The 15,770-nt window shown below is 34.3% G+C and overlaps 1 protein-coding gene across 10 annotated transcripts in view; it reads left to right on the top strand.

The window, feature by feature from the left end:
* VPS13B (vacuolar protein sorting 13 homolog B) overlaps positions 1-15,770 on the top strand; it is an 805,060-nt gene that overhangs the window by 339,908 nt on the left and 449,382 nt on the right. For all 10 annotated transcript variants that reach the window (XM_074386816.1, XM_074386811.1, XM_074386814.1 and 7 more), the window contains 2 exons: positions 4,052-4,161; positions 11,368-11,515. In XM_074386816.1, coding sequence (XP_074242917.1) covers positions 4,052-4,161; positions 11,368-11,515 — 258 coding nt within the window. The remainder of the gene's footprint in view (positions 1-4,051; positions 4,162-11,367; positions 11,516-15,770) is intronic.

Here is a 15,770-nt window from a genome sequence, read left to right as displayed (position 1 = left end):
ATCAATGATGTGGAGCTTTTTTTCATAAGCTTTTTGGCTACATATATGTCTTCTTTTGAAAAGTGTTCATGTTTTTTGCCCACTTTTTAATTTTTTTTTAAATAGATTTGTTTATGTTCCTTATATATGCTGAATATTAGTCCTTGGTCAGATGCATAGTTTGCAAACATTTTTTCCCATCTGTAGGTTGTCTGTTTAGTCTGTTGATTGTTTCATGATGGCATCATCATCATGAAATCTTTGCCTGTTCCTATTTCCAGAATGGTTGCCTACATTGTCTTCCAGGAATTTTATAGTTTTGAGTTTTACATTTATGTCTTTGATCCATCTTTGGTTGATTTTTGTGCATGGTCTAAGGAAGGGGTTCAGTTTCAGTTATTTGAATATGTGTAGCCAATTCCAGCACCATTTATTGCCTGGGGAATCCTTTCCCCAATTGCCTGTTTTTGTCAGGTTTGTTGAAGTTAAGATAGTTGTAGGTGTGTGATCTTATTTCTTGGCTGTCTGTTCTGTTCCATTGGTTTATATATCTGTTTTTGTAAAGGTGCCATGCTGTTTTGGTTACTATAGTCCTGTAGTATAGGTTGAAGTTGGGTAGTGTGATGCCTGCAGCCTTGTTCTTTTAGCTTAGGATTGCCTTGACTACTCAGGCTCCCTTTTCATTTCATGTGAATTTTAAAATGGGGTTTTCTAGTTCTGTGAAGAATGTCATTGGTAGTTTGATAGGAATAGCATTGAATCTGTAAATTGCTTTGGCTAGAATAGCCCTTTTAATGATATTGATTCTTCCTATCCATGAGCATGGAAAATTTCTCGATTTGTTTCTGTCTTCTCTTTGAGCATGTTTTGTAGTTATTATTATAGGGATCTTTCACCTCCCTGGTTAACTGTCTTCCTAGGTATTTTATTCTTTTTTTTTTTGGCAAGTGTAAATGGATTGCACTCCTGATTTGGCTCCTGACTTGATGGTTGTTAGTGTATAGGAATGCTAATGATTTTTGTCTGTTGAATTTGTATCCCAAGCCTTCACTAAAGTTCTTTATCAGCTTGAGGAGCTTTTAGGGCAAAACTATGGGATTTTCTAGATATATATTTTCATGTTGTCTGCAAAAAGATAATTTGACTTCTCTTCCTATCTGGATAGACTATTTCTTTCGTTTGCCTGATTGCTCTGGCCAGGACTTCCAGTGCTCTGTCTAATAGGAATGGTAAGAGACAATATCCTTGTTTTGTGCCAGTTTTCAAGGGGAATGCATCCACCTTCCCCCGATTCAGTATGATGTTGGCAGTGGGTCTGTCATAGATGGCTCTTATTATTCTGAGGTCTGCTTCTTCAACATATAGTTTATTGAGAATTTTTAACATGAAGGGATATTGAATTTTACTTAAAGCCCTTCTGCATCTATTGAGATAATCATGGACTTTTTAGTTTTGAGATGATCATGGGGTTTTTAGTTCTTTTTATGGGATGAATCACATTTATTTATTTTTTTATTTTTTGAGACAGAGTCTTGCTCTGTCACCAGGCGCCAGGCTGGAGTACAGTGGCACGATCTCGGCACACTGCAACTTCTGCCTCTCAGGTTCCAGCAGTTCTCCTGCCTCAGCCTCCCAAGTAGCTGGGACTACAGATGTGCACCACCACACTCAGCTAATTTTTGTATTTTAGTGGATATGGAGTTTCACTGTGTTGGCCAGGTGGTCTCGATCTCTTGACCTTGTGATCCACCTGCCTCGGCCTCCCAAGGTGCTGGGATTATAGGTGTGAGCCACCGTGACTGGCCACATTTATTGATTTGTGTATGTTGAACCAACCTTGCATCCCAGGAACGAAGACTACTTGTTCATGGTGGATAAGCTTTTTGATGTGCTGCTGGATTAAGTTTGCCAGTATTTTATTGAGGATGTTTGCACTGAAAACTCCATTGGCCTGAAGTTTTCTTTTTTTGGTTGTGTTTCTGCCAGGTTTTGATATTAGGATGATGCTGGCATCATAGAATGAGTTAGGAAAGATTTCTTCCTTTTCAATTTTTTTGAATCGTTTCAACTGGAATGGTACCAGGTCTTCATCTGGTAAAATACAGCTGTATATCTGTCTGGTCCTGGAAGTGTTTTAAAGGTTTGTAGGCTATTTATTACTGGTTCAATTGACACTTGTTTTTGGTCTGTTCAGAGATTGTGTCTTCTTGGTTCAGGCTTGTGAGGGTGTATATGTTTAGGAATTTATTCATTTCTTCTAAGATTTCTAGTTTCTATGCATAGAGGTGTTTCTGGTAGTCTCTGAGGGTTATTTTTCTGTGGGGTCAGTAGCAACATACCATTTGTTGTTTCTGTTTGTGTTTATTTGAATTTTTTTTTTACTTTTTATTTGAATCTCTTTTCTTTATTAGTTTAGCTAGTGGCCTATCTTATTAATTTTTTCAAATAACCAACTTACAGTTTTATTGATTTTTTTTCTATTTTTTTTGTGTGTTGATCTTCAGTTCTGCTCTGATTTTGGTTACTTCTTGTCTTTTGCTACCTTTGGGGTTGGTTTGCTCTTGGTTGTCTAGTTCTTTACTTGTGATGTTAGGTTGTTAATTGAAGATCATTCTAACTTTTTGAGGTCAATTTAGTGCTATAGATTAGTGCTATAGATTTTCCTCTTAACGCTGCCTTAGCTGTGTCCTAGAGATTCTGGTATGTTGGATCTGTGTTCTCATTAGTTTCAAAGAACTTCTTGATTTTGGGCATATTTCCTATATGCTACAGGTACAGCTGATAACAAAATTGACAAATATCCCTTCCTTCATATTCCATATATCCTAGCAGAGCTAATAATATTTGTATTAAAAATATATGTACAATTACAGAAACTTATTTACAGATATATATAACCTTCACATAAACTGAGAATTGTATATTCTGCTTTAGGTAATTTCTATTTGAACTACTTTTCATCAGAAAGGGTCAAAAATAGGTTAGTTAGTAAGTTGGAATTGCAACTTGTTACACTTCAGCTTTGTGTTTTATGTCAGAATGTTAGCCTGCATTTAATCTAGGCTGCTCTTTTTACTTTTGAAGATTAAAAGTTGTAGTTTTCAATGATTTGTTGAATGATTATAATCATTTCAAATCATGAATCAATTTTGTAATATAAATGAAAAAGTTATTTAGGAATATTTTACCTCAAGTATTTCATTTTCAGGCCCAATATAAAAATTGTTCTTTGCTTGAAAAGTTGAACTTATTATTATATTTTATAGATGAATGAACTTTTAATGAGATGTAATTTGCTTTCCATACAATTATTTTATATTGTGTGATTCAGTGGTTTATAGTATGTTCACCAGGCTGTACAATCATTTTCCAATTTCAGAATATTTTCATCACTCTCAAGAATACCACATAACTCTTAGCAGTTATTTCTACTTTCCCCTCCCCCAAGCCCTGGTAACCACAAATCTACTTTTTGTCTCTATGTTTTTGCCTCTTCTGGCAATTTCATATAAGTGGAATTCTAAATACACACACACACACACACACACACACACACACACACACATATGTATATATATATATGTATATATCTGTATATGTCTGGCTGATTTCACTTAATATGTTTTCAAGATTCATCAATGCTGTAGCATGTATCAGTACTTCATTTCTTTTTACGGATGAATATTTTTCCATTGTATGGAAATACCACATTTTATTTATTCATCAACTTGGAAATTTATATTGATTTCACTTTTTGGCTGTTACGAATTATGCTGATATGAGCATTTGAATACAAGTTTTTGTGTGGGCATAAGTTTTCAGTGCCCACATTTCCTCAAAAAGATACATAGTTACAATATGACCCAGTATGCCATACCATTTTCCAAAATGGCTGCACCAGTTTACAATCCTACCAGCAATGTATCAGGATTTGCATTCCTCCACATCCTTTCCAGTGCTTGTTACTGTTTGTCTATTATATCATAGCTATCCTACATGGTGTAAAGTGATAATTAGCTTATTGTTTTTTTTATGAGGAATTATATAACAATTTAAAAATCTTGTCTTTTAGGTGTTGTGCTTCTTTGCAGTGTACAAGGACTAGCAGTTAATATTGACCCAATCTTATATACATGGCTCATCTATCAGCCTCAGAAACGAACAAGTAGACATATGCAACAGGTAAGAGATTTTTACAATTTTTTTCTCTTAATAAATATTTTTCTTATTTAGTAGAATTATGTCTTTTGATTGATTTTTTTTTTAACAAATATACCAGATTTCCTTTGTCTCCCACTTTACCCCTTTCAAACAATTCTATTCCTTATTTTTGCATGAGAACTTGCATGCCAGTGTAAAATTTCTTTAACTACTAATGGTGCTTTCCATACAATGGCTTGTAAAATGGAAACTAGTTTAGGAGTCCTGTTTCATTGGTCTTCATTTTTTCATAGTGCCTGCATGGCTGTTCTCACAGTGTGCAATACAGAAGAATTGCTCAGTAAATGAATTTTGGCTTTTGTTTTTTGTTTGTTTTTGTTTTGTTTTTGAGACACAGTTTCACTCTGCCTCCCAGGCTGGAGTGCAGTGGGGCTATCTCAGCCCACTCCTGGGTTCAGGTGATTCTGTGTCTCTGGACCACCTCCTAGTTTCAAGTGATTCTTGTGCCTCAACCTCCTGAGTAGCTGGGATTATAGGCATGCGCCACTGGTCCTGGCTAATTTTTGTATTTTTAGTAGAGATGGGGTTTCATCATGTTGGCCAGTCTGTTCTCAAACTCCTAATCTCAAGTGATCCACTTGCCACAGCCTCCCAAAGTTCTGGGGTTGCAGGTGTCAGCCATGGTGCCTGACCGGCTTTTGTTTTTATCTCTGCATTTCCTTGTCATATTTTTTTTTTCCAGCAAACATACATTGAATACCTAATCCTGGGATTGGGATGATGGTGCAAAAAAGGTTGGAATGTATGTTTGTTTAAAAAGATATAAATTACAAAGTAGTAAGTAGGCAATTATAGTTTCTAGAGTACTTAAACATAATTCTGACAGTTTTATTATTTTCATTTTAAAGATGAAGAAACTGATGCTTATTGAGATTCACTTACCTCCAGTCACACAGGTATAAGTAAATGGCAGAACTAAGAATTTTTGAGGCCAATTTGTGCTTTGTTGAATTACAATTTCCCATCAACTTAAGTATAATATTGCAATATCCTCTGGAATAGCTTTATATCCTTTTTCTGAAGTAACTTCAAGCTATTTGATGGGAGAAAAATACACAATTTTATAATTATGTAAGAATTAAAAAGTTTAACGAAAAAGTATTATCTAACGAGCATCTTTTAAAGGTTTTTCTTTACTTTGTCCTAATTTTATTTGAAACTTCCACCATCCCTGTCCTCATTTTTCCTTTTAATGAGTAGTTACAGAATAAAGGCAGTGTGCTATACACAGCCACAGAAATAAAAGTCATCGGTGAGACTATCTCTCCTTCTGAGAGAATTTAGTGTATTTGAGAATCTAAAAGGATATAGAAATGCCATTTTTAGTAATTACTGTATATATGTATGTCCAGGATTATGTGAAAACAGAAAAGAGGAATCGTTCTCACAGGCATGGGAGTGTGTGAAAAGGAGGAATTAACAACTAAGCTGAGTAACCTAGGAGTAAGCCAGACAGGGAAGGTTGTTCTAGACTGAACTGTTTGAGCAAAGGCAAAGAAGATGTGAAAGCATGACAAGAAAGAGACTTCAGTGGTTCCAGAAGGGAGTCAAGTGTTCCTGTAGAAACTGGGAGAAATTGCAAACCAACTTCTAAAAAAAAATATTTGTAGTCCTAGGTATTTGAAACTATATTTTGAAGGATAAAGAGGAGCTATAGGAAACTGGTATAACAGATTTAGATTTTAGAAAGTTTACTCTAGCAGAATATAGAGAATGGGTGATAGAGAAGTTAGACTAATGGCAGTAACCAGTTGGGAGAAATTTTCATTGTAAATTCTTGATTGGTTATTCTGTAAGTAATATAGTTATTTCCACTGTACCATAGATATGTCTGAAGGTCAAGTAGAGTGTTCTAGCAGCTTAACTAAATTAGACATTTATTTCATGGATACCAAGAATATTTAAAGATTTTGATTTTTAACTTTAAAAAAAATTACAGCTTTTAAAATGAATATACAGTCATGTGCCCTTTAATAACGGAAATTCATTCTGAGAAATGCATCATTAGGCAATTTTAAACATCATAGAATATACTTATGCAAACCTAGATGATGGTATAGCCTGCTAGACATCTGGAGTATAACCCATCTTTGGTATACCTTATTACTCCTAGGGTACAAACCCGTACAGAGTATTACTGTACCGAATACCTTAGGCAATTGTAACACAAAGTTAAGTATTTGTATATCCAAACATAGAAATGGTATAGTAAAAATAGGCCATTATAATCTTACGGAACCACCATTATATATGCAGTCCATTGTTGACTGAAACATTGTTATGTGGTACATAATTATATGTATATTTTTCTAATTCAGAAATAATGGCTTTATTTAGAAACTAAACTACTTCTAATACCGATACTTTGGGGGGCAAGGTAGGAGAATTGCTTGAGCCCAAGAGTTCAAGACTAGCCTGGGCAACAAAGCGTGACTCTTTCTTTACAGAAAATAAAAATTAGCTCTGCATGGTGGTGCAGGCCTGTAGTCCCAGCTACATTGGAGGTGGAAGTAGGCGGATTGTTTCTGCCTGGGAGGTGGAGGTAGCAGTGAACAATGATCATACCACTGTACTGCAGCCTGGGCAACAGGGTGAGACCCCATCCCTAAAAATAATAAAAATAAAAGATAAACTAACAAATACCATAACTCCACTCATTCAGAGTTACAAAAAAATGTTGGAATATATGTCTCCATACCTAAATCTTTGCATTCATCTTTATTCACTTAGAATATATTTTTATAAGTATAATTAGTAGCACTAGACAAGTATTTTGCATTTTAGAAATATATTTTAAGATTTTTGTTATATCACCAGATTGCTTCCAGAAGTGGTATACAGTTTGCATTTTCTTTTTCTTTTTTTTTTCCATACAGGGTCTTGGTCTGTGGCCCAGGCTCCAGTGCAGTGCTGTGATCACAGGTCACTGCAGTCATGACTTTGTGGGCTCCAGTGATCCACTTTTCTAAGCCTCCTGAGTAGCAGGGACCACAGGCACATGCCACCATGCCTGGTTAATTAAAAAAAAATTTTTTTTTAGAGATGGTGTCTCACTGTGTTGCCCAGGCTGGTCTGAAACTCCCAGGCTCAAGTGATCCACTGACTTTAGCCTCCCAAAGTGCTGAGATGATAGGCATGTTTAGGCCAGTTTATATTTTAAACAGCAATTGATAGCATTATTATTTTGCCACAGTTTGGTGTACTCAAAAATACACTTTTAAAAATGTCCTCAATCTACTATTTCAGTCTTTAAGTTTCCCCCAACAACTTCACCATGAAAAATTGAGAGAATTGGATAGTCGAGTCATTTGTTTGCATACCCGGGTTCAATAATTACCAAGTCATGACCACTCATCTTTAGTTTTAAAATTTATTAGTTGAAAAAATGCTGATATACAGTATTGGTGAAAATGTAGAGAATGATTACTACTGTTGTGAGTGAAAATTTGGGAAATTTGTCAGTATCTAGGTAAAGTTGAAAATGAGCAGAACTTATAACACCGAACTTCTACTTCTTGATGTAGGTATGCTCTTACAGTGAAATTCATATAACTAAGTAATACTGTGTAAGACTGCTGTTGCACATTCATTACAATAATGTGAAAATTTCAAAACCTAAATGAAAATTTGTAAGAAGGTTGACAAAGTATGAAATATTCACATGATATAACATTCATTAAAAATTATGCAATAGACCTTAGTATGGATGTCTCAAAAAGATATTTGATGCAAAGGCAGTTTCCCAAGGATGTATGCAATATGAGAGCACTTATATATTTTTTTCTAAAACTATGCTTAATATGTATGTGTACATGTGTCTGTAAGTGATAGGTATAAAAATTAAGTTGAAGGATTTGTACTAATATCACAATAATGGTTGACTGTAGCAGGAAAGGGCAGTAGGTTGGCAGTCAAAGGGGATTTTAGTATTATCTATAATACTGATTTTTTTTAAAAAAGCAAATATTATAAATTGTTAATAGCCATTAATCATTGGTTATACTTGATATTTTGTATTCTTTGTAATCCTTTAGTATTTTTTTATTTGTTAAATTAATAATTAGTTTAAGATGGTTACCTTTTATAGGATGCAGCTATGAAAAGCTTTAGGTATTTTGGGATCATGGGACATTTTTGGGCTTAAGGTAGAACAGATCTGGGGCTAGAGTGCAACTGAAATTTTAGGAGAGCTGCAGTACCAGAAGGAAAAAGAATATAAGCAGGGTAATAGGAGGTTGTTAAAAATAAATACTGCTGGGCCAGGCACGGCGACTCACACCTGTAATTCTAGCACTTTAGGAGGCTGAGGTGGGTGGATCACAAGGTCAGGAGTTCGAGACCAGCCTGGTCAATATGGTGAAACCCAACTCTACTAAAAAGACAAAAATTAGTGAGGTGTGGTGGTAGATGCCTGTAGTCTCAGCTACTCGGGAGGCTGAGGCAGGAGGATCACTTGAACCTGGGAGGCAGAGGTTGCAGTGAGCCAAGATCACGCCACTGCACTCCAGCCTGGGTGATAGAGCAAGAGTCTGTCTCAGAAATAAATAAATAAATAAATAAATATTGCTTATTTTGATGTTTTTGACAAAGGTAGTCATATTTCTAGAATAGTGGAGGAAATTACTGGTCTTACTTCTTATCTGGTATCACTTAATGCCTGACATGCAGCACCTTTATTAGCTGTCATTCAACAAATATAGTTACTTTGTATACAGATGTGTACAAGGCATACAAGAGCCTTACTCTTGTGTTAGAAAGTGGTTTTGCTAGGCCTTGGCCTTTTAATTCTTGGCTGTGTGAAAATACACCCAGAGTTGTCTGGGCACAGTGGCTCATGCCTATAATCCCACCACTTTGGTAGGACAAGGCAGGTAGACCATAAAGTCAGGAGTTCAAGACTGGCCTGTCCAAGATGGTGAAACACCATCTCTACTAAAAATACAAAAATTAGCCATGTATGGAGGCAAGTGCCTGTAATCCTAGCTACTTGGGAGGCTTGAGGCAGGAGAATTGCTTGAACCTTGTGGGAGGGCATGGAAGTTGCAGTGGGCCAAGACCACGCTACTGCACTCCAGTCTGGGTGACAGAGTGAGATACCATCTTAAAAAAAAAAAGAAAGAAAAGAAATTACACCCAGAGTTTTAGCTATCCAAAGGTTTTTTTGTTTGTTGTTTAGTATTGCCAGTACTATGAAAATTTATTAGATCTATAAAACTTTGTGCTTTCAATAGTTGCATCTTTCAGCTATTATGCTTGAATTCACATTGAATTCACACTGTATAGCATGTAAATTTTCTCTAGTTATTTATTATATAGTTGACCCTAGAACAACACCAAGGCTAGGGACACCAGCTCGCAGCTTGGTCAAAAACTGGTGTATAACGTTTGACTCCCTCCAAAGTTAACTAATAGCCTACTGTTGATCAGAAGCCTTAACAATAACAAATAGTTAATGAACACCTATTGTATATATGTATTATATATGATATTCTTAGAGTAAACTAGAGAAAGGAAAATGTTATTAAGAAAGTCACAAGGAAGAGAAAATACTATATAGGACGAAAGTGGATTATTCCTGAAGGTCTTTATGTCGAATAGTAGGCTGAGGAGGAAGAAGAGGAGGGGTTTGTCTTGCTGTCTCAGAAGTGGCAGATGTGGAAGAAAATCCACATGTAAGTGAATTCATGGGGTTCAAACTTATGTTGTTCAAGGAACAGCTGCATATTAATTTTAATTCTGAACTTGGTTGTAAGTTTTTAGAGTTTGGATTGTATTCCAGGTATATAAGTGGACAGAAATTCAAGGGATTACGGAGTCACTAACTATTAGAGAATAAAGAGGTTTTCCAGTAAATATCTCTACCCCTCATTAATTTTTAGATGAAGAAAGTTAAATGCATCAAAGTTTAACAGCATGTGGAGCATTTCTCATCTAGGTCTTAAAAATGATTTCCAATTTAGATTTGTGTATTATCAGTTTGACTAAATATTGGATATAAAAGCAGGTACTCTCTATGTTGTAATGCTTCCAACACTTTATTTAATCTTTTCCTTCTCTCATTTTTGAATTTCTTGTCCTTTTATTAACTCAGCCTGACTAGCAACTTGTAAAATAATATGCCCTTTTCCATGTCAGAACATGATTTTATAATATAACCATATGATAAACGTTTTCATTAAAATACTTTTTCATAATGTAAATTATATTGAGTATTGTAAGTTAGGTGAGGCTTAAAGTTGGATCTATAAAACTTTGGTTGGGGTATTGAGGATAACATTAGAATACACTGCAGCCTGATCAACGGCCACCAGATTCACCATCTGATACAGCTGTGTTGCAGTTATCATCTGTTACTTCCCAAGCTACAATTTCCTTCTCAAATTGTGGCTAAAGCCCAACATTTGGTGATTGTTTTCCAACCACTTCAGCATTGATCTTTGATCCTATGGCAAACTTAAAAGTGCCTTTTTTTTTGCCAATAATATGACAGAACTGTATTGGGCATCATCAGCAGTAACATCAGACTTTATTTCAGTGAATGAAGATGAAACAGCTGCTTTATTGTCCATCTCAGCCCTCATGCATTCAATAGAGGATCATAATATTTTTCAGCTTTCTCTTAACTATATATTTCTCTGTGCCTTCTGAATATGCTATGGATATCTTTTGTGAGACAAAATACAGAGATTTTCAGTATTCTTCAAAAAAGTTGGACTATTCATATTAACATGTACATAATCAGTTTGTAAAAGAATGTTTCTAAAAATATTTTATAAGGATAACTTTATAAGCATTCTTTTCCATGTTTTGAAATCATAATTTTCAAAGTGAATTTTTATTTTAACTTGCTCTTTCCATATTAGTTTAATACTTCTTACTAAAATGGTTTCTGGGTACTTAATAGGCTCTGGTTTTTACATAGAATTTTAATTTAAAATTTAAGTGGATAAGCATTGCTCTATGTGTGTATGTGTGTGTGTGTGTGAGAGAGAGAGATAAAGGGTGGGGTGCAGGGAGAGATGACTGGAGAGAGGGAGAGATTGATTGATTTAAAATAACGAAGTCTCAGTCCCAACTTCTGAATGACTGTCCTCAGTATTGCCCTGTTTAACCTTTGCTGCTTAAGAAATAGTGACTAATTCAGTTTTTCATTTTGGCTCTTTCCAGCAACCTGTGGTAGCTGTTCCTCTTGTTATGCCAGTTTGTAGAAGGAAAGAAGATGAAGTGTCTATTGGAAGTGCACCCTTGGCAAAGCAACAGTCATATCAGGCCTCTGAATATGCCAGCAGCCCTATAAAAACAAAAACAGTAACAGGTATGTGTCAAGTACTGTAATGGGATTATGATTTTACTTCACTTTTAAGCTATTAAGTTAGCATCCACAATTTCATGGATGCTGGCCAAAAACATGAAACTCCTCAGGTTGAGACAAAGAACTTTATTATCCACAGCATTAGTCACAGTATTAGCATTTTCTTGTGTTAATGCCCTGAGCTTAGTTCCCATAGACGGCATGAAGAGGGTGAGGAATTCTGAATTTAGGGAACCTGAACCTTTTATAATGGATGGAGAGCATGCCTGCCCTTTTATTCAGAGGGAGGCACTGTGTCTCCTTTGCAAGGGTGTAAGGAAACTTGCCTTTTGCTCAGACGCAGGATCATATTTCTGCCTTTTGAGGCTATTCATATGCAAACATCCTTAAAAATACAGTAGGGAACAAAGACACTCACTACCTCTACTTAAGAGACTCCTAGAGAATTGTCTCTCAATAGTATGTTCCTTCTTTAAGTGAATTCTTGAAAACCACAGTACATCTTAATCATCTTTCCTCCCCTTTCTCTCATATTCCCAGCTAGATCATCTATGCAAATATAAAGTATAGCTATTCTTCTATAAAATATTTTATTTTCTTTTGTGTAATAAAAAAGGATTTTACATATATAATTTGTTAATATATAATAAAAAAAGAAATTTATGATTTCATTTTGTGATTTTTTTTTCTTTTTAACCTCTAGTTTTTATGATAATTGGCCACTTTTCTTTGGATAATTTTATATCTTTTCTTCAGCTTTATTTCTTAGAACTCAGATATTCCCAACAGTAATGAAAAATGTTTTGTAGTTTCAGTAAATCAGAACCACTTTCAAGGCTCTTACGGGCAAGACTGTTTTAAGTGAAATTGAAGGCAGAAATATTAATAAGATGATCCCTACACTTAAAGAATTTAAAATATGATCATATATATGAGGACATTCAAATTAGCATTCGTCATATTTTAAATCATATTTAACAACCAAAATGCTGAAATAAATTTTTGTCATATTTTATACATAAGTATTATTTTGTGCTTTATTATTTTTCCTAAATAAGACATCAATTATGTTTATTTTGTGGAATCATTAGACTTCTACCTGTCCATAACCACAAACCTTTTACTTTGATGAGATTTTATCAATTAACAAAAATGCCTGTGCCTCATTTTGTATCACAAAAAGATTATATAATTTATGTTGAGTTTTGATTATAAAATTAAATATTCTTTCCTCTAAATGCCATGTTAAGTTTAAGACTTTAGGTTTTACATAAAGGTTTATAATTAAGCTGGTAATTTACATAAAGATTTATAAACATTACTTTTTAGTTAAGAAATGTCTATTAGTGAAAATAAGTGGTAAGAATTACTTTACATACATACATATATATATATATATATAATTTAAATATATAAACCACATTTAAAATAATGGTTAAGGATAATTAATAGTGACAGAAAATGCTTATAATGTAAATGAAAATAGATGATATAAAACTATAGAATATGTGATTACAGATTTTAAAATTCATCTGCATATGCTTGGAAAAGTTTATATGTAAACTCATACCAATCACTTATCAATTCATAAATAATATCAGTTGATCTGAGAATTATTTTGCTTTATTATACTTTATGTTTTTATAAGAAATTCGTAATTTTTAGTGAGGGAAAATAAATAGCAAAAGCTGAAAACATAATTTCTTATCATTAGTTATTACTTTATAAACCATGAAGACATAACACATTGTTTTTGTTTTAAAATATTAATATGAACTATGGTTCTTTCCTTTAGAATAAAGGATAATTGTGTATTCTGTCTTTGGTGTTCTCCCATCTTTAGAACCCTCAGATATCCTATAGGTAGCCTTCTTACAGATAAGGACATATGTATTTCACCAGATACATATTCTTACTTAAGCTTTCCTAAAAATTAATAGACATCCAGCTAATGCTTGTGATTGCCCTGTTTGGTGACTGTGAGCATTTATAGAAGGTAAAAGGCCTTGAGAGTGTAACATTTATTGTTTATGAATTCTATTTCTTCCCCCTTGGGTACTATTTTTTAATTCTCTGGGGAACTTGGCAGTGTACTCTCTTTTCTTGAGAATACTCTATGCTAAATATTTTCTTTACTTAGAATTACATTTTAACCCTTTATTGTTGAGGGATACAGTCTAAAAAGGATACGGTCTTCTTTTTTAGATTAAAAATATATTTTATGATTTCTTAGAATGTATACATACATCTAAATATAGTTATCACTGTTTTAATTATTATTTATATTGTATCATGAATTGTAATGAGTTTGTTAAGGTAGTCACAGTTTTTTGCACATCTGCCTACCTTTTTTAGTTGTTGGTTTTATTTTTTTTTAAACCATCTTAGCCATTTTCAGTAGCATTAGATATAAATCAGTAGCATTAGATATAATCACATTGTTGTAAAATGCACATTTTTTTTAACTGCATGTTACAGTGGAGAAATGTTAGTGTTGTTTATGCCTAAGTTCTTATTAAAATTATTTAAAAATTTTTTATCATCGCAGCCTATGATCCAGTGTTGATTTTAAGTTCATCCTCAACAAGTTATATAGTGGTTTTGACACAGAAATACTAAGACCTGCTGATATGGCACTTGGTTTGCTTTTGCTTTTCAATTATTCAGTAAGAAGCAGACCTTTTCCTCTTCCAAACTCAGTCAGTGCTAAGTGGCTGGCTGCAGGGGGACATGTGCTTGATGGCTGGAAATGTGTTGACAGCAGAATGCCCCTATTTTAATGATATAGTCACGTAAGGGCATACTAAGCCAGAATAAAAACTTACTGTTCCACATGAAGATAATTTATTATCACAGCATTGTAAATCTCCCAGAGAATCTGTATATCCTTCAGAACAATGAAACCCCTAAAAGCTATGACATCTGTTTGCCCTAGGTTTTGAAATTTATAAACCTTAATTTGGAATTCTTGATGAAAATGTCTGTAATGGAGATGAAAACTTAAAAAGCAGAATACTCCATAAATAATACTTCTCTAAAAGATATAAACCGTTTTTATCTTACATGTTTATATATTACTTCTCAAGTCAACATAATAAGTACAGAGTTAAAATAATAGAAGTCTTTTAAGTTTTAGACTCCTTGAATATTGCTAAGATAATAAATGACATGTGACAATGATGGGGATTTAGTAGATAATGCTATGAATTCAAAGTACAGAACTTTTAGCTTCTGGCCATGATAGAGTAACGGGGTTTAGATTTATATTCCTACTGCAAACTACTAACAAACTGGGCAAAATATATGGGGAAAATTCCCCAGTTTCTGGACATTGGACAACAGTCAGTGCAGGAGTGTTATTCCTCATAGAAAGGAAACAAAGGTGAGCCCTAGGATTTCCCTAGATTTCTGTCTCAAGGCACATTTCAGAATACAGAGCAGAATAGGACATCTCAAACTGAGCTCAGCAGTCTTTCTGAGTTATAGAGACAGGAACTGAAGTTTAGGGAGGCAGAGAGAAAATTCCAGAGATGGAGGAAGCTCTTCAGAAAAAGAGCCTCTGTTAGCAACAGTAGAGTTCTTCTTGAGAATTTGCTGAATAACAAGACATGAATGCGTAAGATGAGACCTCCCAGGGTTTGGCAAAGAATAACCTATGAGTTGTGATCTTAATAATTCCCGCTCTTACACAGGGCTGGAAGGCATTAAGTTCCTACTGTCCATCGTATATAATGTCTCAATGGTTATTTAGGAGATTCAGTAGAGACCAGAAGGACTATGCCTCAAAAGCGGGCTAACCTCTATTGAGTAAAGGCTACCCTAGACTCACCTTAAGCAGGCTTGTAAATCAGCCTCTGAAGGAAACAAAATAGCAAGTAACTGTTGCTATTAAAAGGAGTACAGTATTATTGTAGCCCAACATCATTAAAAGGAATACACTAAGTTCAAGACATATAAATTAAATACAGTATAACACTGCCAAACATTCAATCAAAAACTACCAGGTGTGCAAAGAAGTGAGAAACTATGACCAGGAGAAAAACTAGCCAATAGAAATAGGCTGTGAAATGACACAGATGATAGAATTAGTAGGTATATTAAATATACAGAAAGGAATGAAAGTTTAGGGAGGCAGAGATAAATAAAATTCCAGAGATAGAGGAAGCCATGTGGAAAAAGAGCCCCTGGTAGCAACAACAGTGGGGCTAAAACAGATATCATAATTATGTTCAAGTATTTGCAAGAAGTTGGACACATT

The sequence above is a fragment of the Saimiri boliviensis genome, chromosome 15 (genome assembly GCF_048565385.1).
Source record: "Saimiri boliviensis isolate mSaiBol1 chromosome 15, mSaiBol1.pri, whole genome shotgun sequence".
NCBI lineage: Eukaryota > Metazoa > Chordata > Mammalia > Primates > Cebidae > Saimiri > Saimiri boliviensis.
This window is presented reverse-complemented; position numbering and strand designations above follow the sequence as displayed.